Source organism: Canis lupus, chromosome 37 (genome assembly GCF_011100685.1).
Source record: "Canis lupus familiaris isolate Mischka breed German Shepherd chromosome 37, alternate assembly UU_Cfam_GSD_1.0, whole genome shotgun sequence".
Classification (NCBI taxonomy): Eukaryota; Metazoa; Chordata; class Mammalia; order Carnivora; family Canidae; genus Canis; species Canis lupus.
The window spans coordinates 25,162,211-25,189,797 of NC_049258.1; the positions used below are offsets into that span (position 1 = coordinate 25,162,211).

Below are 27,587 nucleotides of genomic sequence, written 5' to 3' on the forward strand. Positions count from 1 at the left end.
TGCCTTCTGAGGCCAGACAGATCACGTCAGTCAGCGAAGTAGACTGTATGACTCTATGAATAATGGGAAACATGATAAACTGGAGAGCTCGAGCCCAGTCTGAATGGGAAATCCCCTCAGCTCCAGCTCACTGTTGCCACACAAGAACATGGGCCCAATGTTGCTAGATCTTCCAGTTTTCTAAGAAAAGCAAGAAATCCAGATGTATATGCACAGTTTCCCAAAAGGTAGAGCGCTGCGTTTTGGAATGTCAAATCCTAGGCTTTCATTGACCCAATTTTATGGAAACAAAAGTATGGAAATTCAGAGATTCACCTACTCATACACAGGCACTAAGTTGTACGTGGTCACAGGGATGATGAGTAGAGGAGCTAGGGTTGAGGCTTAATGTGTCTGAGGCTGAATCCCTACCTCCCATTCTGTGTTGTGCTGGGGCTGAGCTGAGAGGGCAGGATACTGAAATGTTTCCTGGGGCTTTAGCTTAGGCAGCTGGAAGCTGCTTTCTGTTCATGAGTATTAACCTTGAGTGTTATTAAAGAATTTAGAAAATAATTTGAGCTATTTTGAAAAAATAGAGCCTCCTAAACCCTCTAAATGCTCTCAGGCCAGACAGGACACATTTTCAGGCTGCTTTTGGCCATTGGCTACCAGTTTGTTACCTCTAGATTTCCCCTCTTTTTCTGGACACTCTATTCCCTCTGACCCTTCCTGTTTGGTCAACGTGACTGGATATCAGATCACTTTTTTTTAAACTGTTTTTTCTATTTTGTCTCCATCTCCTACGTCGCTCTTACTCTCTGTCCTCTTCCCTGGCAGCAATGTTGGTATGGGACCTTCTTACGGGACCTGATGGCTGTGATTCAGGCCTACTTTGCCTGTACCTTCAATCTGGAGAGGAGCCAGACAGGTGACAGGTGGGATGAGAGCCAGTTTTGCTTCGTTGGTTGCTTTGGCTACAATGTCTATCCCAGTTTCTTCCCCTATCATGAAAAGGCTGAGTAAGGAGAAGATGACAGGTTAGGGATGAGCTCACTGACCCTGAGAGTCTAGCTAATCTTCCTAAGGACCCTGAGACCCACTCCAAGACTTGAAGGTTCTAAGGGTCATGAGACAGTAAATGGAAGGGGTCACAGTATGAATAATCTCGAGAAAATAGCAAAGAAGGGGCTAGAAGGGCATGTATGTAAGACTGTGTGTATGTTTAGCAGGGGAGAGGGGATGGAGCATTCTGAGATTTTCCTCTTCAGAGATTCTCCTATCTTCCCAGAATTGACCTATTTACCACATGTGGGCTTTTAGAGAGATGGGCTATTTTTTCCCAGCCTACAGGTGTTTCAGGAGGCTGCCAACCTCTTTCTGGACCAGTTGGGGAAACTGCTGGCCCAACCAGATGACTCTAAGCAAACTTTGCGGAGGGATAGCCTTATGGTAATCTACTCCTTTGTCCAGATTTTTGTCTTTGATGTCTTTCCCCATGTTTCTCCCTTCTCCTTTCTTATAACTGCATGGGGTTGGATCAAGGTAATACAAGCATTTACTGACTTTGTGCCATATGAAGAGAAAGTCCCCGTCCTCAAGGGACTAGAAGTAGTCTAGTAGGGGAAATGAAAAATGATCAAGGACTAGTACATTAGAACTTATATAAAACTTGCATAAAATACAGAAGCACCACTGAAGAAGATACAATTAATGCTGTTTGGGGAGTCCTAGAAGTCTTGAAGGAAATCATCTTTGCTAGAATTTGAAGAGCACATAGAAACTTGCCAGGTGGATGAGGCAGGAAGTAGGGAGGACATTCCAGGCAGAAGGAACAGCGTACATAAAGGTCCAGAAGTATTAAGCACTGTTCCCTGTTTTAGGGAACCACGTGTAGAAGTATTCCTTTTCGAAGAGATTGCAGATGAGCTAGTTTCTCAAACTTATTTGTCCTGTGGACTAGTAAGCTAGTGAGTTCTCGCCTCTGGACTCTGGAGGTGAGGGCCAGGAGAACAGAAGATTGAACAAGAAGATACCTAAGTTCTAACTTATGTCAGAGGAGACAGAGAGGAACATCAGCAAGGAAGTAAACAATTGCCTAGTTGTTCAAACTGGCAATGAGGGGACACAAATCTGAGCTGCATTTCTGCCTCCAGCGAGCAGTCCATTCAGACTCTTCTAGTCTGAGAGCCTATTTTAACATCCTTCACCCTCTCATGTCAGGAAGCTTTTCCAATGTCTAACCTAAATTTTGGCCATCAGTGACTCATGTTACTGGCCGGCATTTATCATATATGTCACTGTGCAGCGAGTGCATAGGGAATTTGGAATAAACCCCCCCCACCTCCCGAAATTCTGAACCAGTAGTACTAGGTTGGGAGGGACCCAGGAATCCCTAGGAGTTCTCATACTCATGGTCTACAGATAACACTTTGAGAAACATCATCTGGGAGGCAGTTGATCAAAGAATAGAAGGGTTGACACCTAAAATTGCCATCCTTGAAACATGAAGGTGATTATTAATGCATTTTCTATGCAAAGAATACTTAGAATGTCACAGCGGGTCCCTCTGGGTTTTCTCTTTTTTTCTCAGGTTCTCTAGGGGATTCTTGCTCCTTACCCTAAGCCCAGTCAGTCTGCTGCCCTAACGTCAACCCTGCCTTTGTTACCCTTAGTGCTTTACTGTTCTGTGTGAAGCCATGGATGGGAACAGCTGGACCATCTCCAAAGCCTTTTACTCCAGCCTGCTGACAACGCAGCGGGCGGTGCTGGATGGGCTTCTTCACGGTTTGACAGTCCCCCAGCTCTCTTTCCACACCCCCCCAGGTAACCAGGGGTGTGTGATTCACTTGACTCGAGAGTAACTCTGGCTCTGCCCTCCCAACTGCCATTGTCTCAAACAGTGCCTGACATTTAGTGAGTGCTCAGTAACTAACTGTGTACTGAAAGAATGAATGGGGATCTGAGAGAAATAACCAGGTCCTACCCTCCGTTCTTCGCCTTTCTCTATAGGAGCCCCCCAAGTGAGCCAGCCACTGCGGGAGCAGAGTGAGGATCTGCCTGGAGCCATGTCCTCTGCGCTGGCAGCCATATGTACTGCTCCTGTGGGGCTGCCCAGCTGCTGGGAGGCCAAGGAGCAGGTCTGAACTGCAGTTTTTGGTTCCTCTCATCCATGTTGCTGGAGATGAGGAAGCTGGCCTCAGTTTCTTAGAAAGGCAGAAAAATGAGCATTTATGCTTCCCCTTACTCCGTATCTCCAGAAACAGACGCTCCCACCCTGGGTCTGTGCCACTTTTAGAACATGATGTCACCAAAACCCCAAAGCCCTTGGCTAGCTGGTTAGAGAGCTCAGTGACAAACTGCCCATGTGGCAGAGCGGCTGCTCTGAAGCCACCCATGATGCTTCCTCAAGGGCTCAGGATTTATATTTCCTGCTCCTTTTGGCCAGTAACACTTTCCTCTGTACCTGCCCATACTGAGGCTAAAATAGGCCATGACCATTGGTTCTCCATTGGCCATGACGACTGAGGATGGGATGGGGTCTGAGGTTCCTGGTGAACTTGGGGGAGAGTGGCTACCAAGGGGTCAAGAGTCCTGATTCATTGGAGATAGGAGAGAAATAGTATTGGAATCAGGAATGGGATGGAGGCTTCAGGTGTGTCCCTACAGATCTCTAGGCATTTGGCGAACCAGCTCAGTGAAGAGAGCAACCAACTGAGGCCATCCCTCATCTCTGGCTTGCAGCATCCCATCCTGTGCCTACACCTTCTCAAGGTACTGCCTGTTCAAAACTCTTGGGACTTCATATTTCTCTTTTCTTCTCTTCTCTTTTCTTTTCTTTTCTTTTTTCTTTTCTTCTTTTCTTTCTTTTCTTTCAGAAGGGACAGAGGGAGAGGGAAAGAGAATCTTCAGCAGGCTCCATGCCCAACACAGAGCCCAACATGGGGCTGGATCTCACGACCCTGAGATCATGACCCAAGCTGGAATCAAGAGTCAGGCGCTTAACTAACTGAGCCCCCCAGGCACCCCCAGATTTCTTTTTAATCCCTAGGACTAAGAGAGAGAGAAAGAGAAAGACACTGAGAGAGACAAGAGACCCCATAGGGTCCCTTTCTGCTTTTAAATCTATTCCACTGAGATGGCCCCAGTGTTCACCAGTCCTCATCAGAACAGAGAAGTAGCCCAATCTCAGTGTCTTATAGCAAGAGTGGGATGGGCCTGAACTTCTCTAACACCTCAGTGTGGATACTAGATCCGTTGAGAGGCTAGCCTGCTTCTCAGCTGAGCCTTCCAATCTAGTTGCCTGGGGGCCATTTGGCCTCACTGACAGACTGCTTTGCACTCTCTTAGGTTCTCTACTCATGCTGCCACATCAGTGAGCGCCTGTGCCATCTTCTAGGGCAAGAGCCCTTGGCCTTGGAGTCACTGTTGATGTTGGTCCAGGGGAAGGTAGGCCAGCAACACAGGCAGGTATATTGTGGTGGCCCCACTGCCTCAATCAGAAGTTGCTCTGCTATCTTGATTTCCTTTGTAGGTAAAGGTCGTGGATTGGGAAGAGTCTACTGAAGTGGCTCTCTACCTCCTCTCCCTTCTTGTCCTTCAGCTGCAAGATCTGCCTCCTGGGTAAGTCATAAAGTGGGGTCTCTCCGCTGGAATCTCCCATCCCCATTGCTCACCCTTATGTAGAATATGGGGAATGGCACCTTGTAGCCTCCCCTTAGGAGGGATTGGGATAGAGAGAGTGAAGTCTTCTCTACAAAGAATAGACCTAGATTCCCACCAACTTTGTGCCAACCTACATGGAGAGTGCTGTCCAGCGGGGAGGGAGGCCACCCCCCTGCCTCTTTTCACTCAGCTGCACCCTTTGATGTGTCTCCTTTTTCCAGAATGGAGAAGCTAGGCAATGAGATTGCTACTCTCTTTACTCATTCACACATCGTCTCTCTTGTGGTGAGTTTTCAACTTTCTTCTTCCTCCCCTTTTTGCCCTGCCATCCAGCCCTTCTGGAGCACAGACATCACTGTGTCATTAGCAGCAGGTATGACGCATATTCCGTGGCGCCAGATGGAGACATAAATCCTCTGTCTTGACTGCTGTGCCAATTCAGACATTCCTTCTTCTCTGACTCCCCCCCAGAGTGCAGCAGCCTGTCTGTTGGGACAACTTGGGCAGCAAGGGGTGACCTTCGACCTCCAGCCTGTGGAGTGGATTGCTGCAGCCTCACACGCTCTGTCTGCCCCTGCGGAGGTGAGATAGCCCAGGGAGGACACAGACCCAGTGCTCCTGTCAGGGGAGGAGACTGAAGCGCCAGCATGACTGGGGCAAACCAAACAGTTGGAAAGGAGCCATGGAGTCTTTCCTTTCCTGTCTGTCTGTTCCCAGATCACAGCCCCCTCTGAGCCCAGACTGGCAGGCAAAGAAGGAGAGGGAAGGGGACCCAAGTTACCAGAGGATGTGATTTCCCTGTGTACCTCACTCCCTTCCTCCGGGAGCTCCTGCTCCTGTTATTAAGATCTTTTCCAAAGCTTCATCCCTTCCCCTCAGATGGCAGATTGTGCTCCCTGTCCCCCACCCCACCACCCCGCCTTCTCCTCAACCAAGTTGGAAAAGGTAGCTGGCATCCTGAGAACTCTTCACAAATCCTGTCCACTCTGTAGCCTCCTTTCCACTTTCTCCTTTTTCTAGGCCCTTCCCCACTCTCCTTTTTAGATACTTTTGGAACCCACCTGTCTCTCATTTGTAAAAAGGATAGACTTTGGATTCAAATGATCATCATCCTTATAGGTGCAGAATTCTTTAGAACTCAGAAAGTGTTTCACATGTTATCCCATGACACGCTGGAGAGAGACACGTGAGATGTAATGGTACTGACCTGCTTCCCCTAGGTGAAGTGGAACTTCAGAGAGGTGGTGGCAGTAGTGATGGTGCTCCCTTTCATCCAGGAGCCCCAGTCAGTAACCTGGGAGTCATCAGAGACTGTGCCCTCTGCTCCATTATTCCCCCACCTAGATGGTTCCCCTGAGCTCCCTGTGTTCTGCCTTCCTGTCATGTTTCCGATCTTTTTTTTTGCCTGCCACCGTCGTTGCCCTGCCTTAGCTTGTGTGCACATCATCTGTCTTGCACCGTGGCACTTGCCTGCCGAAGGATCTCTTTTCTAGACTCTCTCCTCTCCAGTTTATTCTCTTCACTGCCACCAGAATGAGCTTTCTTAAAAGTCTAGTCATTTATTCAACCAGTAAGTATTTAGCACAGAAACACGTATTGAGTACCAGATGCTATCCTGGGCACTGAGGGTATAGCAGTGAATAGAAGAGATGAAAATCTTGCCTCTGGGAACCTTGCATAAGTCCTCAGTGGCTTCCCACCACTTCCAGGATAAAATTCAGACTCCTTTACCATCTACTCAGAGCTCATCTGTTACCTCTGGGCTCTGTAATCCTGCTATACCCAGACTTACCACTTCTAGAATTTATTCTCATCCTTCATAAGCTACTTTATTTATGCTATGAGTTCTATTTGGAATGCTGTTCCTTCCTACTACCTCCTTCTCTTGACTGGCTTTTCGACTTTCAGTTCATCCGTGTTCTACCTCCAGAATGCAGAGTTAGGTCCTCTTAACCTAACCCCCATCCCAACCCCAGACTATGTGTCTTTGGGGCAGAAGTAGTCATTGAATGAATAGTCAGGAGCCAAGGCTCCAAAGTCCATAAGAGTTCTCCCCACTGCCCCAGGTTGAGGAAGAGCTCTTTCTGCCTGACCGGGAGTTGCATGCACAGGTTCATGAGGCACCCCCTTCATCTCTCCCAGGGATCTGCATTCTTCCTGCTTCTCTCCAATAGGTCCGGCTGATTCCACCAGGTTGCTGTGGCTTCTATGATGGCCTCCTCATCCTCCTGCTACAGCTTCTCACCCAGGTATGGGGGCATCCTAGGTTGGATGGAAAGGCAGGAGAGAGCAACTAGGTATTTTGATGAACCGCTAGACAATAGGAATGAAGAAGCAACCCACACTTACCTCATCAGTCATACTTGGTGCCTGTGATAGCCTTCAAATGGGACCCCCCCCCACCCTCAGCACAGATTTCCTTTCTAAGAAATCACAGCTGCATCCCTCAGGATTCAGTGGGGGAGGAGAGCTATAATTCCCTGGCTTTCAGCAGACATGGGTTAACCCATCTTAACATGGGTTAAGATGTGATAAGAAAGGAAACTAACAGGGAAGTCCCAGGTTGTTGGGAAAACAGAGGAATTATTTCTGGGACTGCCTTTCCTTATAGGTCAGGGATGAGAGTGAAAAAAAAAAAAGCACTTTGAGGCCTGACTTTGACCTCCCTACCCACCCTCCTTTAATTTCATTTTCAGCCAGGAAAGGGTAGCCTGTTAAGGGACGTGGCTGACTCAGAAATATGGACCGTTCTGTGGCACCGGTTCTCAATGGCTCTGAGGCTCCCTGAGGAGGTGTCTCCACAGGAAGAGGAGCCATCACTATCCAGGCCACAAAGCCCAGAGCCAGACTGGACGCTGATCTCACCCCAAGGTATCTTTCCATCCGCATGGCCTCCATTGTGAGACCAAAGTCTTGATCTCTCTTCAAGAAGAGGCAGACTAGGGATGCCCAGGTGGCTCAGTGGTTGAGCATCCACCTTTGGCCCAGGGCGTGATCCTGGAGTCCTGGGATCGAGTCCCATGTCAAGCTCCCTGCGTGAAGCCTGCGTCTCTCTCTGCCTGTGTCTCTGCCTCTCTCTCTCTCTCTGTCTCTCATGAATAAATAAAATCTTTAAAAAAAAAAAAAAAGGGATCCCTGGGTGGCGCAGCGGTTAGGCGCCTGCCTTTGGCCCAGGGCGCGATTCTGGAGACCCAGGATCGAGTCCCACATCGGGCTCCCGGTGTATGGAGCCTGCTTCTCCCTCTGCCTGTGTCTCTGCCTCTCTCTGTCTCTCTGTGACTATCATAAATAAATAAAAAATTAAAAAAAAAAAATAAAAAAATAAAAAAAAAAAAGGAAGAGGCAGACTAGCACTGGGTTAGCCCACGGAGATTGCTGCGGCTGCTGCTGCCAGGGCAGAGGACGGAGTGGGATATGCTAGGTAGGAAAGGGACTCAATAGGTGGGAGCCCCGGGAGCCCTGGAGAAGCAGGAGCACCTGGGCCTCTTGCCTGCTCCACGGGGTTTCCATTCTTGGTGTTTTCAGGCATGGCAGCCCTGCTGAGTCTGGCTGTGGCCACCTTCACCCAGGAGCCCCAGTTATGCCTGAGCCACCTGTCACAGCGTGGAAGTATCCTCATGTCCACTCTGAAGCACCTGCTTTCCCCCAGCTTCCTGCGTCAGCTGGGCCGGGCGTAAGTTTGAGCAAGAGGAGGGAGACCCGATGGTTCAGAGAGTCTGCAGTACAGGGTGGGGGATGAGGAGGGCTAGGCAGGAGAGCCGTAGCTGACAGGTTGAGCTGTGAGGCAAGCCATGGCACTGAGGAGGGTGGGGAATGGGAGCAGACTTGGATTTGAGGAGGGGCAGAGAATGGTAAAAGGGTAGGTAAGCCGCACCTGGTAAATCCTCCCACACTGCCCTCGTTAGGCCTCAGGGGGCTGAGTTTCTGCCCGTCGTGGTGCTCTCTGTCTGCCAGCTCCTCTGCTTCCCCTTCGCCCTGGATGTGGATGCCGACCTCTTCAGAGGTGTCTTGGCTGACTTTGTGGACTCAGAAGTCGCGGCCCACCTGCTGCAGGTACTTGGGAAGCTCCTTAGGCACGAAGGTGGAGATGTCCAACCCTGTGTACTCTGATTGACTTGCTGACAGCTCCAGGGCTTTCCTGGGCCCCTAGAACAGCAGAGTATCTGGCTCCATCTAAGAGCTGGGAGTGGAGAAAGCATTCAGATCTGAGCAGAGAGCATTGGTTGGAGCTGGGTCTGGCACCGCCACTCTCCACCAGTCCCTCATCTGGATCAGTTGGAGCTCCTGGGGAGGACATCCCAGTCAAGGCACTGGAGACCCAGCTCCTCAGCCAGGAATCACTTCTCTGGCAATTCTTGGCATGAAGCAGTGGGCCTTTGAAGGCCAAGACTGAGTACTTGCAGAGCAAGGAATGATCTTGCACTTGTTCTCCTGGGCTCCACAGTGTCTCACATGGAGGGCTTGGGTCAGGTCTTCCAGTTCTCTGTGGTCTTTCCCAGCATAGCTTGGCTTTTCTCTCTGCCAGATCTTGGGTTCCTACTAGCTACCTCGCTGCAGTGAGTGCTCCAACTCCCTGAACCACTTTTGCCTGCTACCCTGCTCCTCTCTTTCCAGGTCTGCTGCCACCATCTTCCGTTGCCTCAAGTCGAGTTGCCTGTCAGCCTCCTCACACGCCTGGCCCTCACGGATCTCACGTCTCTCAACCAGTTTGTGAACACAGTGGCTGCCTCCCCTAGAACTGTCATCTCCTTCCTCTCAGTTGCCCTCCTGGGTGACCAGCCACTGCTAACCTCCGACCTTCTCTCCTTGCTGGCCCACACAGCCCGAGTGTTGTCTCCTAGCCACTTGTCCTTTATCCAAGAACTCCTGGCCGGCTCCGATGAGTCCTATCGGCCCCTGCGCAGTCTCCTGGGCCACCCAGAGCATTCTGTGCGGGCCCGCACTTATGGGCTCCTGGGACACTTACTGCAACACAGCATGGCCCTGCGTGGGGCGCTGCAGAGCCAGGCCGGGCTGCTCAACCTTCTGCTATTGGGGCTTGGAGACAAGGACCCTGCGGTGCGGCGCAGTGCCAGTTTCGCTGTGGGCAATGCAGCCTACCAAGCTGGTCCCCTGGGACCTGCCTTGGCCGCCGCGGTACCCGGTATGACCCAGCTGCTGGAAGATCCTCAGGCTGGTATCCGGCGCAATGCCGTGTCTGCTCTGGGGAACCTGGGGCCTGAGGGGTTGGGGGCAGAGCTGTTACAGTACCAAGTACCCCAGCGGCTCCTAGAAATGGCATGTGGAGACCCCCAGCTGAATGTGAAGGAAGCTGCCCTCATTGCCCTCCGGAGCCTCCGACAGGAGCCCTGCATCCATCAGGTACACCCACGGGGATTTGTGGACCACGACAATGGGGTTGTATTTCACAATGTTTTTCTGAGATAGTCTTTAAGGAATTGGGACACTCAGAAACCCCCCGTTGGGAAGCGGGAGATGTCTGGGCAGTGTGCTGGAGATGAGTTTGCCATCTCCCACCTTCCACCCTGGAGAAGGGAAGGAGTGTGGGAGGAGCTCCAATGAGTGGGAAATTCCTGGGATCCCAAGAACCAGGGTTTCTATCTCCTCGAGGCTGTGTGGACAGAGTTGAGGGCACAGCAGGCTATGTTGAGGCATAGAGAGATTTCATTCTGGGGGCCATTAAGTGGCTATCTTTTTTTTTAGCACTTACCATGTGACAAGCAGCATGCTAAGCATTTTACCTTTATTATCTGCTTTAAGCTATTATATTCCTTATTTTGCAGGTAAGGGCACCAAGGCACTAAAATTTAAGAACTTATTCAAGTTACAAAGCTAGTTTGGGAGACTGGACTTCTGAGCTCAAGAGTCTGAGTCCTGAGCCCATACCTTAACCACTGCTTTATTTTGCTTTTTCTGCTGAGTACATCAAGTAGCTGAATGGAAATCACACGTCCACGTCCAAATTGTAATAGTGCAATGTGGTAGCATTGGATGGCTCATGCAGGACAGATAGTTTGACAGGATGGTGACGATATCAATTCTAGGATTTTTCTGGCAGTCCTTGTGGGGAAATAATGAAAGGGATTCCCAGAGGTAATGAGGTTAAGGCCCACTGGTCAGGCTCTACGACTGGGAATCATACTTTGTGATGAGCTGTCACTGCTGCATGGATTACCCTTTCTGGGGACAAGTGCATGGATCCCTCAGTGCCTCAGTTTCATGGTATATCACCAAAGTGAACAGGAGTAGACCTCTGGTCCTGCTGAGCCTCATCTCCACGGTTTCTCTTAACCCCACCCGATCTGGATGGAGTCCCTGGTTTCCTTTTCTTTGTTTTCTAGGGTGGGAATTGTTGGGCCACATGAGAGTCCTCTGTGTGCCGTATTCCGTCATCTGCTCTCTGTCCCACAGGTGCTGGTGTCCCTGGGGGCCAGCGAGCGATTGGCCATGCTTTCTCTGGGCAATCAGTTACTGGTGCACAGCAGCCCCCGCCCTGCCTCTGCCAGACACTGCAGGAAACTCATTCACCTCCTGAGGCCAACCCACAGCACGTGACCTCAGAGTACTGTGGTCCAGCCTCCAGCCTGTTTGCCCCCTTATTGCCAACTTCTCCTTTTTCTACTGTACAAGCCACCAACTCAACCGAGAGCTAAAGAGACTTAAAAAAAAAGAGAGAGAGAGATAAGCTGCAAGTCAACTGATTTGTGAATGAGAAACTAGAAGAGATTTATGTATAAAGCTCCCTCCTTTCCCCAGATTCAGGATGATTTCAACCAGTAAACTTCATTGCTGTTGGTGCCAGAGAAGAGTCCTTCCTTTTCTATATTGAGGGCTCTTTCTGCAATTGTGTGCCTTTAATCCCAGGAACACACCTCCTGGACCTCGGGGAGGCACTTTCTATCCAAGAGCTCTCCCTTTCTGGAGCTTCTATAATCCTAGCAGGTTCTTGCTGTAGTGCACTGGCCCCAGGTCGGTGATAAACAGGACCTGTCTCACCTTAGGGTGATAAATGCCAGTAGTCCCTGCTGTGGATGGTTCCCTGGCCCCATTGCCCACATTCCCATCCATGGGTTAGTATGGAAAGAGACTTGTCTTTCTTTTTCTTTTTTTCCCTCCCTTCCTTCCCTTACTCTTTCTTCCCTCCCTCATTCCTTTCCTTCCTCCTTCCTTTCTTTCCTCCCTCTCTCCTTCCTGCCTTTCTTCTGCTCATCTTTCCTCTGTGAATTCTTATAATAAAAGGTATACTTTATCTTACTTGGAGCTGCCAGGGTAAGAGTTTGGGGAGGCTCAGCTCCTCTCTCAGCTCTTGTGGTGCTGGAAGCACTTGTGTCCTGTTCACACAAGATCCTGGTTTGGGAGTTTATTAATTGTATCTCTTCCTGCCTTCCAGCTTCCTCCACCCATAATGAGCTACATGTAGTTACCTACTTCCAAGCCAAGGCCAGTGGAGCTGAAACAGGGAGGAATAGGATTAAACAGAGAGGTACATTGGATTGCTTTGTGATCTCAGCCTTAGTGATGAGTTTTACTGTTTGATGGAGTTTCAATGTATAAGGAAGCCCAGCTGCTTGAGAAGGGCAGCTGTTTATGGATGTTGTGCATTTTACCAGAAAGATGTTTGGCAGACCCATCAGTTAGAGTCATGATCCAGCTGGAAACATACTAGGAAGCTTAAACCTTAACTCACTGGATGGCTTGCAAGGGCTCTGATTTCTCCATCCACAAAATGGGGAGACTACTTTTTATCCTATCTAAATTCCAATTATTTTCGAAATGAAAGATAAATAAGATGCCCTTTTTTTTTTTTTAAGATTCTATATATTTATTTGGGAGACAGTGTGCAAGCCAGAGGAAGAGCAGAGGGAAAGGGACAGGCAGACTCTATACTGAGTGCAGACCCTGACATGGGGCTCAATCTCATGACACTGACATCACAACCTGAGCCGAAATCAAGAGCTAGATACTCAACCAACTGAGCTACCCAGATACCCCAGGTGCCCTTATTTTTATAAGGAATTTTATTTAGCCCTCACCTTCACTGTGCACTGTCTGTGTTTATATTTTAGCAAAAATAACATTTTTCCTAGAAACCACTATAATTTCCTCCTATCCAGATTATTTCAGTTCAGTTCACAGTTCAGTCCTTTCTCTGTGCCAGGTATTGTTCTAGGCATTGGAGATAAAGCAATGCGTGTTCATCACAGAGTTTCCATTCTGGTAGGAAAGACAACTTACTAAAATGAGTGAATTCTGTATAGCATGTAGAGATGTGATAAAGCTCTGGGAAAAATTAAGCAGAGAGAGTATGAGGAGTGTTGAGTTGGACGGTCAGGGGAGGCCCCACTGAGATGTCCTTTGAGCCAAGACTTGAAGGAAGTGAGAAAATGAACAATGCAGCTATCTGAGGGAAAATCCAAGACAGAATAATCATTGCAGAGGCCCTGAGGTGGAAGTATCCCTGGGGGGGCTTGAGGAGCTGTGAGGAGGCCAGTTTGGATGGAAGATGCGAAGAAGGGGGAGAATAGTAGGAGCTGAGGACAGGAAGACAGTGGGGACCAGGATGTTGTAAGCCTGGAGACCTTGAACTTTGAGTAAAGGAGGCATCTATTGGAGAGTTTTGACAGAGAAGTGATGTGATCTACCTTATGTTCTGAAAGATTACTCTTCATTCTGGTGTGCATGAACTGTAAAGAGTTGGGGGTTGGGGCGGGCTGTTGGGTGGCACAGTGAGTGCTTAGGAGGCTGTGGTGGCACCAATGGAATGGTAAAGAGTAGTCAGATTTTGAACATGGAGCAAATAAGATTTTTTGACTGATTGGATGTGAGGGTGTGAACAAAGAAAAGAAGACAAGGATGACTTCAAAGTTCTTGGCCTAAGCAATTGGGAGAATGGAATTGCCCTTAGCTAAAATGGGGAAGGCTATTAGTGAAGTGGTACTGGGTGGGAAAATTCAAGGTTTGAATGTTTTGAACATGTTAGTTAAGTCTATTAGTTGAAAATTTTTAAACACACGAAAGGAGAGACATGAGTTCAGTGAACTCCATTAGGGTTCCAATAGCTACCATATCTATTCTTTCTCTATTCAATCATTTAATTTATTTTTTAGATTTTTTTCTTCAAATATTTTTAAACAAATCTTGGGAAATATAGAATGTTACCCATAGTACTTTGGTGTATATCTTTAACGGATCAGAACTTCTGTTTTTTGTTTTTAACAAAACCACAGTACTTCTTCAAGACTTGTCTAGATTCAGGCAAATACAGTATTGTATTTTAAAATCTAGATTTTTCTCCCCTAAAAGATGATCTAGGAAGAATTACCTTAAGAAAAAATTATTTTTTTCCACAAATAATTCACTAAATATTAGCTAGAAATACCATGCTTGTCTGGTACATAAAAAAATTGATATAGAGAAATTAAATATGCAAACTTTTTAGGTTATCACATAAAGCAATATTTAATTAGTTTATGAGAAAGCATAATAAAAAAACATGTTTTCATCCTTGGGGGCATATAATCTAAGGGCTTAGAAATATGTAAACAATTTCACCTCATTTTACATCACTGCACAAAGTGCTGAGAGGATTTGACATGAATGGTCTGAGTAGTGCCTGGAATTCAGAGAATGTCTGGAAGGTTTGAGGATTTGTGCCTGTGTTTGGTTTTGCATGTGTATGAGTGTATATGTGTTTTAACTCCTTTGGTGTGATAAAGAGGTTAACGTTTTCAAACATTAAAAGTAGAGAGAATGGCATAATAAACTCCCAAGCCCTGATCCCACAGTTCGGCTGTTATAAACGTTTTGTCACACTGGTCTTAACTATTCATTTTTAAATTTTGTCATTGCTATGGTTTAAAAGGCATTCTATTTTGAAATAGTTTAAAATTTAAAGAAAAGGTAAAAGAATAATTACAAAGAACTTGCATATACCCTTCACCCAGATTCACTGATCGTTAGCATTTTGCCATAACTGGTTTTACCATATTTTCCTGAACCATTTGTTAGTAAGTTGTAAATATCATGTCCTTTTACCTCCTCAGATTTATGTAGGAATTCCTTGAGATCAAGGATATTCACTTATATAATCACCACATGATTGACAAAATCAGGAAATTTAACATTAATATAATACTGTTAACTAACCTGCAGCCCATATTCAAATATTGTCAATTGTTCCAATAATGTTTTGTTCTGTGTTTTGTAAAATGGCTCATTTTGTTTTGTTTTCAAGTTTTTATTTAAATTCCAATTAACCTATAGTTAATTTGTTTCAGGAGTAGAATTTAGTGATTCATCACTTACATGTAACACCCAGTGCTCATCATATCAAATGCCCTCCTTAATACCCATCACCCATTTAGCCTTCCCGCTGCCCACCTCTGTCCAGTAATGTTCTTTATACCAATTTTTTTCTTGGTCCAAGATCCAACCCAAGATCATGTTTTGTGTTAGCTGTGTTGTCTCCAATCTAGAACCATCTCTCATCTTTGCCTTTTTTTAAATTGCTTACTTTTTTTTTTTAAGATTTTATTTATTCATGAGAGACAGAGAGAGAGAGAGAGAGGCAGAGACACAGGCACAGGGAGACGCAGGCTCCATGCAGGGAGCCTGAGGGGGGACTCGATCCCGGGTCTCCAGGATCACGCCCTGGGCGTAAGGCGGTGCTAAACCGCTGCGCCATGGGGGCTGCCCACTTTATTTAATTTTGTTGTTCAAATTGTTCCAACTTTGGTCATTGGTAGTTCTTTCAGTTAGCTCCTGTGATACACTCCCACCAGAGTGGTTTTTCTTGCTGGCACTACAAAATGCTTCAGGCTCATCATCTTGTATATTTCTTACCCTAGTCTTGGAATCAGCCATTTCTTCAAGGAACCCCTGTTCTTTTGGTATCTCTTTTGGAGAATGGTATTAGAAAGTAGGACCTGGGTACTGAGTGTGCTCATTGCCTCTAGGGTGTTTGCTATTAGTATTTTAAAAGAAAAGCAAACCCCTGGCATTGTGTCATTTAATCGCTAAAAATATCTATCTGTATTCTCTTAAATAACCAAAATGTCAAAGTATCCTGTAGCTGCCACAATGGATTACCTCAAATTTAGTGGCTTAAAATAGAGATTTATTCATTCACAGTTCTGGAGGCCAGAAGTCTGAAATCAGGCTTGTCTTAAGGACCTCCATTCCCTCAGAAGTCTATGGAAGAATCCATTTCTCGGCTCTTCCACCTTCTGGTGGCTCCAGGCATTCGTTGGCTTGTATCCACATCAGTCCAACCTCTGCCCCCTTGGTCACTTTGCCTCCTCCTCTTTTCTATGTCTTCTCCGTGTCTGTGACATCTCACTTTGCCTCAGGAAGGACGCTTGTTATGGGATTTAGGGCCCACTCAGGAAATCCAGGAAAATTCCTTAATCCTCTTAAAATCCTTTTCCATATAATATTTACAGGTTCCTGGAATTAGGATGTGGATATATCTGTGGCAGGGGGGGCCACCATTCAGTCAACTGCAGTAACGAAATTAACAATGGATTCTTAACACCTGTCTTTGTTCATAATATTCCCAGTCCACATTCAGATTTCTCCGTTGTCTCAAAAATATCGTTTACAATTGGTTTATTTGAATCAGGATCCAGGCAAGGTCCACTCACTGCATTTGATAATCTCTTAAGTCTCCTACAATCTAGAACACCTCACTCTATAAAAAAAACTCTGAAACTGTTGAAGAAATGAGGCCATTTATCTCTACATTGGCCCACATTCTGGGTTCGTCGGATTGCTTTCTTGCAGTGTCATTATTTCTCTTTACTTCCTATGAAGTGGAAGTTGGAGTCAAAGGTTATATTAGGTTCAGATTCAACTATCTTTTGACAAAAATACCCTATTTCCTAAATAGTGAGGTTCAAATTGCATCACATTAGGGGACATAATTTATGGCTGTCTCACATTTCATAATCTAAGATTGGGAAAAAAAAAAATAATCTAAGATTGGTTAAAATATGTAGGTGATCTTTCCTGTGTAAATTCCTCCAGTCAGTCCTCTCATGGTTTTAGCATCTGTCAATACTGTTGCTGAAATCAATTATTAAGCTTCCTTGCTCTGGTCCAGATTGTTTTTATTAGGATAGTTTCACCTTTTATTATGTCCTTTATTTCTGTAGCCTACTGTTTAGAAAAGACCTTTTCACCCGCTAGCTCTTTCGATTGTCATTCAGATCCATTAGGTCTAGTGATATCTCGGACTAAGGACATCTGGGGTACTGTCTGCCTTGCCTAGGGAGATGAGTTGAGTCAGTTTTTTCTAAAGTTCATACCTGAAGCCCATAAAGCAGGTGGTTGTAATAGTACTCTACTGAGTGGATTGGAGTTAGGGTAAAATGGGTTGGAGGGAAAGGGGATCTAGCAATGTCTCCTTTCCTGGGGTTCAAAGTCAAGAGACTTTTGCTTAAAAGAACTATTAAGAAACTTCTTTAATAAAGTTTGAACTCTTTGATTTTAGAGGAGCGAATTAAAGCACGGCCAAAGAAAAAGTCCATACAGGTGAGGTGGCATCAAGGCCCAGAGAATCCTGGAATCCCAGAACGTACTCTTTAGCGGGTGGGGGTTGGAGGCCTGTGTTAATCTCAGGACTACATCTCCCAGAATTCCGCCCTCCGGGTCTCACGCGCCCTGAAGCGACTGCGCGTGCGCGAGGCAGGTGACGGCCTGCCCTCCCGGGCCCCACAACCCCCGAGATTCCGCGCGCCGGCCTCCCGCCCGCCCGCCGCCGCGATCGCCCCTTCCAGGCCTTCAGTCCGTCCGCTGGGGGCGCGCGCAGTGCGTGGCAGGCGGCGCCGGCGGCTGGGAGCGCGGGGCGCGCGGCGGTGCGTGGTTGCTAGGGGCGTCTGAGGCCGCCAGCTCGCCCAGCAGGCGGAGGGAGGAAGCCGCGCGGAGCCGGCGGCGAGCGGAGCCGAGGCGAGGCGGAGTCGACTAGGTGAGTGTGGCTGTGAAGCCGGGGGAGCGAGCCTCCGCCCGCCGCCCCGCCGCCCCGCCGCCCCGCCGCCCCGCCCTCTGCGCGGGTCCTTCCGCGCGGGTCCCCAGCCCTGCGGCGCCTCCCGCCCCGGCCCCGCGCCCTGCCCGCCGCCTCTCCCTGTCCGGGGCGGCGAGGGGGCTTGCGGCCTCCCACCCGGCCGGCTCTTCGCGCGGCCTCGGGACCCTTCCCCGTCTCCGCCACGCCCCGGGAGCCTAGGCAGCCCCGCAGCATCCCCTCAGCCTGGGCCTCCGTCCTCCTGGTTCCCGCCGCGCTGCGGTTTAAATCCTCCCCGCCCGGGGGTGAGCCCAGGCTCCTCTCCATTCGTGGCTGAGTTGAACATGGATGCCCACCTTTTCCTGTCCCCATCCTGTAGCTATAGAGAAGTGCTTTCCTAAACTGGAGAGTTTCAAACAGAATTTGAGATCTTGTAAATTTCTCTCCTTTATCCATCCCTTTATGTAATCATTCATTCAACGTTTTTTTTACGAACATCGACAAATATTTAATGAGCCGGCGCACTGTGGAAGGCGCTGGAAGACAGCAGTGGTGAACGAGGCAGGCTTGTCTTCGCGGAGCTTATAGTCCGGGGGAGATTTTAACCAAGTACAAGCGTTTGCCATACTGCGTGGTGTGTGCCCTCGTGGAAAGTTAACCCGACTCGCTTGGAAAACTATGTATCTGATCCCCATTCTTTGGTCTTCGCACCCTCATTCTGGATCTAGGAAATGTTTTAATCCTTCCTTTATAGAGTCCTCCTTGCTGCCTTAGATACTCCAATCGCATCTTCCTCTACTTCTTCACCTGTTGATTTAGCCAATCAGGAAGTAGTTAGGGAACCCTTCGGGACAGCTTTCTGTCCATCTTCATTTCTTGCAGCAAGTATTGAAACACTGTTTGAGATCCACGCCCTCCCCCTTGATGCTGAGAAAGTTATTACCAGCTGCTTGTTGGTTGGACTGAATGCACATTGAAAAATTATCAAGTGTTTTCTGGGAATAAAGAAGTGGAGAGCACATTCTAGATACAAAGTAACTTTAGAAAAAACACAGCAAGGCCTAAAAAGAGAACTGGAAACAGTTTGACAAATGCAACCTGGGTTTGGAGGTAGCCATCCAATGACAAATAGAAAGAGGAAAATTAATAGGGGTTAGATCACAGAGGACCATAGTTTTTTTTGTCGTTGTTTTTGTTTTTTAGATGTTTTCTTAAAGAGAACAGTTTCCTCAGGTATTTCAAGCAGGGTAATTGGGGCCCAGGACTTCCAAGGAAGACACCTGCACATATAACTGTAGAAGAATCAATTTCCAGATCCTCAGCTTCCAAATGAACACTTCTAAAACTGACCTTATGAGAAAAGGTGGGGCTGACAGGATGTTCTATCCCTCACACCTCCCAAATTACAGTGTTTTATCCCAAGTGTAAAAACATCAGGTTGCCAAGTGGAGCATTGGGAAATACTGATTTCAGGAAAGCCTCCTTTGGTGATTACTTTGAAAACCCAGAAGGCTTCCTGTCTTCCCCTAATACACATTGCTCTTAGGGGGAGGCTTGTTTCTTGTGATATTCTGAATTCAGATGAACTCAACAGTTAAATGTGGCTAGAATGTTTTTTTGGAGACCATGGGTTTTTCAGGCTGTGGGATAAAACTTGCGGAAAAACTTTTAAAGAGATTTCTTTTAGTTTAGATGTGTGTTTTTCAATAGGAAATTTTTTATCAAATTATTTTATCAAATCATGAAATGCTTATTCAAATACAGTTAATCCTTAACTTAGTTCTTTCTATAAAATGTTTACTAGGTTCTACCTACTTTTACCAAAAGAATAAACTTGTTTAAACTTCTGATGAAGAATCTCAGAATTAAACTTTAATGTGCAAGGAATATATGATTTAAATTCTGTTGGGGATACATGAGTAAAACCATTAAAAGAGTATGTAGCAGGAAAACTGGAAAGATAACTAGCAGGAAGATAACATTAGATTTGTGTTTGAGATTACTGTAGCATCAGTGTGTGGGTTGGAGGAGGATTTTATTTTTTTATTATTATTTTTTAAAGATTTTATTTATTCATGAGAGACAGAGACAGACAGAGGAAGAATCAGGCTCCCTAAGAGGAGCCTGATGCAGAGCTCGAATCCAGGACCCTGGGATCATGACCTAGGCCAACGGCAGACACTCAACCACTGGACCACCCAGGTGCCCCTAGGAGAGGATTTTAGACTGGAGGCAGGGAGCCAGTGAGAAAACTAGAGACCAGGCTAGAGATGTTGAGGGCTCTGTGTTGGTTGCAGTGGGAATGGAGAGGGTTTAGAGATTTTTTGGGGGGGTGGGGAGGTTAGAGATTTTTAAAGTTGATAGATTAGACAAAGCCTGGTGGCAAAATATACAGAGTGGGACAAGAATCAGTTTGGAATGATCCTAGGTTCTGACTTTAGTGACCAGGTGGGTGGTAATGCTAGAGAAACTATTAGGAGCAAGGGCAGCTTTAAGGAGGAGGATAAAGGGGTTCACACTGGACATGCACCAAGTTGTGCTCCCCACATCCAGGTTAGAGAGGCCTAGGAGGTCATTCTGTAGGTCTGGGTGATGATAAAAAGTTGAGAATGGAGGAGGTGGTTGAGGTCATGGGATGGAAGAGCTTGCTCTAGGAGAGTTTATTGAGCACTTACTCATGTGCCAAGCAAAATGAGAAGACTGAACTCCTAGGAACACCAACATTGAGAGAGTAAGAAGAGGAAAAGGGATAAAAGAAGGAGACAGAATTTATAACCAAATACAAAAATGAGTATAAATGAAAAGGCACTTGCTAAAGAGCTGCATCTGAATGAAGTTTTAACTTCAGGATCTTACACTCATGATCTGGAGTTGAGTTTAGCTTCTCCACTAGATTGCTTTGTGACCTTGAGTTGTCTTGTAGGCTCCCTGGATTTTAGCACAAGATTAGGTACTTTGATCTGTCCATGAAATGCAGAGAAAAATTTTATTTTCTTTCTTTCTTTTTTTTTTTTAAGATTTTATTTGTTCATGAGTGACAACACAGAGAGAGAGGCAGAGACATAGGCAGAGGGAGAAGCAGACTCCCTGCAAGGAGCCTAATGCAGAACTTGCTCCCAGGACCCCGGGATCATGCCCAGAACCTAAGGCAGAGGCTCAACCACTGAGCCACCCAAGCACCCTGAGAAAAATTTTCTTAAATGTCCTGAATTTCTTACCCTTTTCCTCTGGCAGAACTGGGAAACTAGATCAGGCATTTTGAAAAAAATATGGGGATTGCTAATCTCTTGGGCCCTGAAATACATAGAACTTTGTCCTTAGGAGCCCTCATGGATGTTCTAGACAGGCAATGGTATTTTAGACCAAAGGTACTCAGCCTTATTGCTTTTAGGACTCCTTTATGCACTTTAAAACCTCTTCAGGATCTTCAATATATTTTTTAATGTGGGATATGTAATCTTGGCATTTACCATTTTTGAAATAAAAATATTAATTCATTTAGAAATAATAAATACATTATGTTATCGTAAGCAGAATTTTTATTTTATATTTTCAGATTTATTTATTTATTTATTTATTTATTTATTTATTTATTTATTTATTTATTTGAGAGCTCGCTAGCAGTGGGGAGGAGCAGAGGGAGAGGGACAAGCAGAGTACACGTGGAGTACAGAGCCTGATGTGGGGCTTCATCTCATGACCTGGAGATCATGACCTGAGCTGAAATCATGAGTCGACACTCGACTGACTGAGCCATCCAGGCACCCCCAGAAGCAGAATTTTTAAAATGAAAAATGATACTGTTTCAAAGAAATCAGTGAGAAGAGGCATTGTTTTTGCAAATCTCTTTAATGTCTGGCTTAATAGAAGACAGCTGGATATTCATATCTCTTTCTGTGTTCAGTCAATTGTAATGTGTTGTTTTGATTGAATTATTAAGTAAATCCAGCCTCACAGACATTTAGTTGGAAAGAGAGGAGTATTTTTAATAGCCTTCCAGATAATTATGGGTATTCTTTGGTATTACACAAAAGTTAAGGGATGGTTTTATGAAGGTTATCGCAATGTGGAATCTGAAATGAACTATTCACATTTTGTTATGCTAAAATCCATTGGTCTGTCTCTCATTTTGACTGTTTTTTTTTCTTTTTCTTTTTTTTTTTGGTTTTTTTTTTTGTTTGTTTGTTTTTTTGTTTGTTTTTGCTTGTTTTCCACTCAGCCTTTTACCCAGACCTGATTCTGTAACATTGTGATAGGTATCTGGAAAACACTGGTTTCACTGAGTTATGCAGCTCTTCCAAATGTTGCCACATTTTATTAACAATATGAAAAAAATCATTCACATTATCACCACCACACTTTCACCAGAAAAATGGTTAAATTTGGGGAAGCTGTCAAGCTCATGGTGGCATACAGTTTTGCCCAAATTCTGATTTTCTCTTGGAAGCTGAAGTTTTATCTTTGGCAACAAGTACTGTCAGTTGTTTTTCTTGAATTGACAGACTCACTTTATTTTCTAGAAAATGTTTGCCAAATGCCAAAGTCTGAATAACCCATCACTTTTGTGTCATTTATTCTTTCAAGTGAACACGGTGTTCCACAGAAAAATTTTGCAATACAAACACACTGCTTTCCTTAGAGATAGCCACCACCTTCTGGATGTCACAGAAGTGTTTGTTTGACACGTGCTGCTTGTTTTGTCACATTATTAAAAAGATGCACTCCGGAATTGAGATTTAGTATGATTTTTTACTGTGTCATCAAGGACATTCTTGAGTGAAGCTGCTATTCTTTTGCTGTGTAGTGAGGAAGCATGTGGGGGTAAAGGATCCAACTTGGTCCACCAGCACCAACAGTCTGGCCCACCATTGCTTTTGTACCATCAGTGGGAAGGCTAGCACAATTAAAAAGGCAAATCATATCTGAATTTTGATAGGAAAATAGTTTTTTGTTGTTTTTTTAAAGATTTTATTCATTTATTCATGAGAGAGACAGAGCAAGAGAGAGAGAGAGAGAGAGAGAGAGGCAGAGACACAGGCAGAGGGAGAAGCAGGCTCCATACAAGGAGCCCGATGCAGAACTCAATCCCGGGACTCCAGGGTCCTACGGAAACTAGCTATCTTAACTTGCAGTACTGCCCCTCCCTTCTCATAGGACTGGGGTAGTGGCCTTCCTTTCTCAGTAAGCCTTCTAGAAGTTCCATTGCCCCTCCAACTTTTTTTTTTTTTTTTTTAAGGGAGACATAGCTAGGGATTTAGCTCATAAGAGAAAACGAGTCTGATTCCTACATTCCTCCCCATTCTGTTTGGTCCCAGGTAAGTCAGTTCTGTCTTCTAAAATAACTCCTGAGCAATTAAAACGATCCCATTAGAGCTCTTTCCAATTGTAGACTCTGAACCATTTCTGATGTCCTGAGTTCCCCTGGTGACCTAGGGAAACACCTAGGTGGAGGAGAAAAAGGAAACTGCAGATCCCAGGAGCCACACACCACTGCTGTGATATAAGAGAGTGATTTAATCAGTAGGTAATGAATAATTGCTTTCTGTAGAAATAGGTACATCATCCAAGTTGGTCTGGACCGGGCCTCTAGAGAGACTTGACAGTTTGAAACAACAGCCATAGATTTTCTAGCATAGGCTGCTCATCATTCACTCTCGACTAAGGAAGAAACTTGAGGCAAAATTACATCTCAAAGAGTGGAAGGCAGAATGAGAGAGGCAGTTTCCGAGAGCTATATGAAGATGACAAAGCAGGTCGGTGTGATCCCTGACGCCAGATGCAGAGGCTGTAGCCAGGGATGGCGGTCAGGATTCTACTGCAAGAGTCCTGCACTTGGTCAGGCAGGTGCTTGGAGGGGGTAGGGATTGGGCTGAGCCAGGTATGTAGATAGAAAGGGATGTTTCAGTCCATTTTATCTTTAGAATGCTCTGCATGTCTTTATCCTTCTTTCTTATCCTTTAGTCAGTTTTTTGTTTTGTTTTGTTTTAACAGCTTTGTGGAGGTATAACTGACATGGAACATATCCATCACCCCAAGCCAGTTGTTTTTGAAACTTTGTTCTAGTAGGGACCGAGTGTCCTGAAGTTGTTTGGGGAGGAGGCCCTACTAGGGTAGGGGTCTTTCTTCTTCTACCAGATTAGCTTTATAGTGTAGATACACACCTGAATAATGTAGGTACACAGGGGTTCCCTGTGGAAACCATCGTGGAGCTTATGAGGCGTAGCCTGTGGGAGAAGAAAACAGTGGTAAGAGTAGCCTTTGTAAAGTATCAAGTTAGAGGGATAAAGAAGCAAGAGATATTATTCATGGAGAGGGTGGGCTTGAGCTGGAACCTGGAGTTTTACCTGGAAAAGGTAAATGAAATATGAGGATTCAGAAGGAAGAGGCTTAATAGAGTAAAGGCCTACAGGCAAGTTTAAAAGGTTTATTCCAAGAGTTTAGTGTTAAGACCAGAAGAGTTCATAGGGCAGAGTTTAAGGTAGAGGGAGATGGGAATAAGCCTTCCAGCCCAAACTAAGAAATCTGGATTTTATTTATTGACTCATGTGAGAATCATCTGGAATGCTTGTTAAGAATGCAAGTTCCTGGCCCCACCACAGCCCGCTGAATCCACTCTGAAGATGGGATGGGGCTCAGGAATCTGTACCTCATGTTTGTTTGTTTATTTATTTATTTATTTATGAGTAGGCTCCACACCCAGTGTGGGGCATGAACTCATGACCCTGAGATCAAGAGTCACACACGCTACTGACTGAGTCAACCAGTTCGCCCCAGCACCCCATGCTATTCTGATCCAGGTGATTGGTGGGCTACTGTGACACTTAGTGAGGACCCCTGGGAAATTTCTGAAAGGGGAATAACCTGATTAAGTGAAAAATAAAGCAGAGTTAATCTGGATGCTGCTTACAGGATGGACTTCGGAAGGGCATACCCCAGAAACACCTCAGTCTGGATGTTACTGCAATGGTCCAACTCTGCCAAGGGGGCGGGGGAAGTAAATGGAGGAAGCATGCTCAGAAGAAAGAATCTCTCAAGTTTAATGACTTTGTATGGCTTTGGAGAATAAGGGAAAGGAAGAAGAGTGACTTCAGTGTTCCTCTTAGGTAACTGAGAGAAAGAAGGTTCCACTAAAAAAAAATTGAAGGTCAGGAGTGCAGAGCTAGTGTGGCAAGCTTGAAGTGGTTGGATATGCATGTGGGAAAGGTGGAACAGACAATTGGTGACCGGGACGTGAAGCTTGAGAGAGGTCAGGTCTGAAGAGTGGCTCTTCTGCAGGTAATGGTTGAAATAGCAAGGGCAGATTAGTTGGATGTGAGAGGGAGGATAAAACAGAAGTTGAGGAGGACTTTGGAGAGGGCTTCATGGGAAGGAAAAGGCACCCCTAAAGGACCTGGGTGTGGCTGTGGCCAAGTTCCTGCACTGTGTAAAGTAGCAACAAGGAGATGGTTGGTAGGAGATGAGCACCTATTTAATCGGAAGAGGGCTCACTGTGGCTGCGCTGGTTTTAGCTGTTGTAGATGCATTTGTGTATTCAGCAAATATTTAATGAGCCCCGATTACATTTCCAGGGCTGGGCACAGACTGTGTAAACAAGGCCCCAGTTCTCAAAGAGCTTTCATTCTGGAAGAGAACACAAACAAATAACAAAGGAATGTATAAATAATTAAAGTTTTTATTGTAACAATAATGAACAGCGTTTTTGACTAGGTGATTCATTTATACAGCCTGAAATGAAAATGATAGACAAGGTATACATAAGTAAGTCTCATACTCCATTGGTCACCTTTTTAAAAAAATATCAGTTCGTATTTATTCGTCCACTGTTTCTTTAGGCAGTTATAAGGAAATACTAATACACAATAATTTCAGCTAGTTGAAGAATGAAACATATTAGAATAAGGTAATGTGATAGGGAATGATTGGGGGTGGTACAGTATTAGTGTAGATAGGTTCTTTGAGGTGGTGATGTTTGCTGAATGCTGAGGGAACTGGGCTGGCCATTGGGAGATCTGAGTGTTTCAGAAGGAACAACAAAGCCCCTGGGAACGCAGGTGGGAACATGCCTTGCTGAGGGAAGAGAGTGGCTTGCATAAGGTCAGAGAGATAGGAGTCAGATCACGTAGGCCTTGGAGCCACCAGATGGCTTTAAGCTACATTTTAAAAAATTAATTAATTTATTTATTCATGATAGAGAGAGAGAGAGAGAGAGAGAGAGGCAGAGACACAGGCAGAGGGAGAAGCAGGCTTCATGCAGGGAGCCCGACATGTGGGATTCGATCCCAGGTCTCCAGGATTGCGCCCTGGGCTAAAGGCAGGCGCTAAACCGCTGTGCCACCCAGGGATCCCTAAGCTACATTTTTTTTTAAAAGATTTTATTTATTTATTCATGAGAGACAGAGGCAGAGACATAGGCAGAGGGAGAAGCAGGCTCCATGCCCGATGTGGGACTCAATCCCAGAACCCCAGGATCATGACCTGAGCCAAAGGCAGACGCTCAACCCCTTGAGCCACCCAGGCATCCCTAAGCTACATTTTAAAAAGAGCGTCTCCACCACAGTCTAGAGAATTGAATATAAAGAAGGCGTAAGAGTTCAGGGAAACCAGCAGTGAGAGGTGATAATAATAGTATGGACTAAGGTAATAACGGTGGAAATGGAGAATAGATGGCTCCAGGGACGTGTATTTGAAGCTAGAAAGACTTCTTGTTGGATTGAGTGAGTAGGAATGAAGATCTGAGGTCAGGGTGAAATCATTACCCAGGGCATGCTGGGAGTTTTGGTGTTGCATGAACACCTATCCCAGGGACTTAGCCCCTTCTGCTTGTATGTTGTTTTGTTTTGTTTTGTTTTGTCTTTACTGAAGTCTTTTTGTGCAATTGCAGCTTATTTACTGCCCCTGACTCTACAAGGATTAACCTTGGCTCTAAAAGTGAATCAATTAAGTGAGGAATATGACTGATGCATTCTTATCTCGGCCCTGCTCCTTTTGTCCTTAGCGTGACTTTATTAAAATTTGACATTGCCATCTAATTTCAGGGAGATGAAGAGAAAGCATGTTCCCTTCTCGAATAACAGGAATCATAGAAAACCTTGAGTTTCCCATATTGTCACCATGATCCCTTTCTCTAGCCAGTCCTTAGCTCAGCCTCTAGGTTCCTGTTTCTCAGCTGGTGCTGGCAGCAACTGCTTTCTAGGTTGAAGTCAACACAAGGTAGTGTTTTGTTGGGCAAGGGAGCTTTTCACATAGAATCAGGTTTAAACAGCATTTCTCCCCTAAAAATTGGAGACATCCCCCGAGATTCTGTGTTGATGGGCTCCAGATAAAGTGTGTTGAACTGTATCTGCCAGTCTCTGGTATTTGCCTTCTTCTTCGAACTCCCCTTAAGCCGAAGTTTGCAAATTCACTCACACATGAGAGCAGAGTATGCTGGGTGGCTGGTTCATATAAAGGTAGCTACACTGAAAAGACTTATGTTCTGGGGAGGCCCTTCACAAGGCATGTGACCTTTGTTCTTATACCTTAGTGATGACAGATGGATCCCCAGTCAAGCCTCCTTCAGGTAATGGAGCAAGGAGTAGGTCTTGCTTCATTGGCTGGAATCATTCCCTGGTAAAATCCATTCCTCCCAGTTCACTTCCGCAGAAGAGTTGAAGGTGACTGTATGCTGCCTGCCTCTTGGCCTGAGGAAAACAAAACTCCTCTTTAAGTAGTAGTAATTTTTTTTAACTTTCTTATTTTGAAATTTCAGACTTGCAAAAAAAGCTGCAAAAAACAGTACAAAAAAATTCCTATTTACTTTTTACCCACATTTATCAAATGTTGATATTTTACCACCCTTGCTTTTTTATTCATGAATGAACCATGAATTGTTTTTTTGAAGTATTTGACAGTAAGTTGCAGGCACAAAACCTCTTTACATCTGAATATTTCCTAAAAACCCCCTAAATGT

General features: G+C 45.6%; 2 protein-coding genes and 1 long non-coding RNA gene across 13 annotated transcripts in view; 2 read left to right on the forward strand and 1 right to left on the reverse strand.

Annotated features, from left to right (window-relative positions):
* STK36 (serine/threonine kinase 36) overlaps positions 1–11,442 on the forward strand; it is a 25,170-nt gene extending 13,728 nt beyond the window's left edge. For all 9 annotated transcript variants that reach the window (XM_038585732.1, XM_038585733.1, XM_038585736.1 and 6 more), the window contains 15 exons: positions 817–914; positions 1,323–1,428; positions 2,652–2,802; positions 2,989–3,116; positions 3,646–3,750; positions 4,327–4,425; positions 4,511–4,599; positions 4,863–4,926; positions 5,113–5,223; positions 6,816–6,890; positions 7,338–7,512; positions 8,167–8,314; positions 8,547–8,694; positions 9,256–10,002; positions 11,053–11,442. In XM_038585732.1, coding sequence (XP_038441660.1) covers positions 817–914; positions 1,323–1,428; positions 2,652–2,802; positions 2,989–3,116; positions 3,646–3,750; positions 4,327–4,425; positions 4,511–4,599; positions 4,863–4,926; positions 5,113–5,223; positions 6,816–6,890; positions 7,338–7,512; positions 8,167–8,314; positions 8,547–8,694; positions 9,256–10,002; positions 11,053–11,196 — 2,388 coding nt within the window. In that variant the 3' untranslated portion in view covers positions 11,197–11,442. The remainder of the gene's footprint in view (positions 1–816; positions 915–1,322; positions 1,429–2,651; positions 2,803–2,988; positions 3,117–3,645; positions 3,751–4,326; positions 4,426–4,510; positions 4,600–4,862; positions 4,927–5,112; positions 5,224–6,815; positions 6,891–7,337; positions 7,513–8,166; positions 8,315–8,546; positions 8,695–9,255; positions 10,003–11,052) is intronic.
* Positions 11,443–17,459: 6,017 nt separating this feature from the next.
* Positions 17,460–27,587, forward strand: part of TTLL4 (tubulin tyrosine ligase like 4) — a 36,557-nt gene continuing 26,429 nt past the window's right edge. For 2 of the 3 annotated variants that reach the window (XM_038585751.1, XM_038585752.1), the window contains exon 1: positions 17,534–17,605. The gene's annotated coding sequence lies outside the window, so the exon portion shown is untranslated. Of the gene's footprint in view, positions 17,606–27,587 lie in introns of all 3 variants that reach the window. The other variant, XM_038585750.1, reaches the window with a different exon arrangement.
* Positions 23,189–27,314, reverse strand: LOC119867962. Its single transcript, XR_005385401.1, has 3 exons — positions 27,157–27,314; positions 25,103–25,258; positions 23,189–23,862 (listed from the first exon to the last, which is right to left on the reverse strand). It is a non-coding gene; the product is annotated as an uncharacterized LOC119867962 (long non-coding RNA).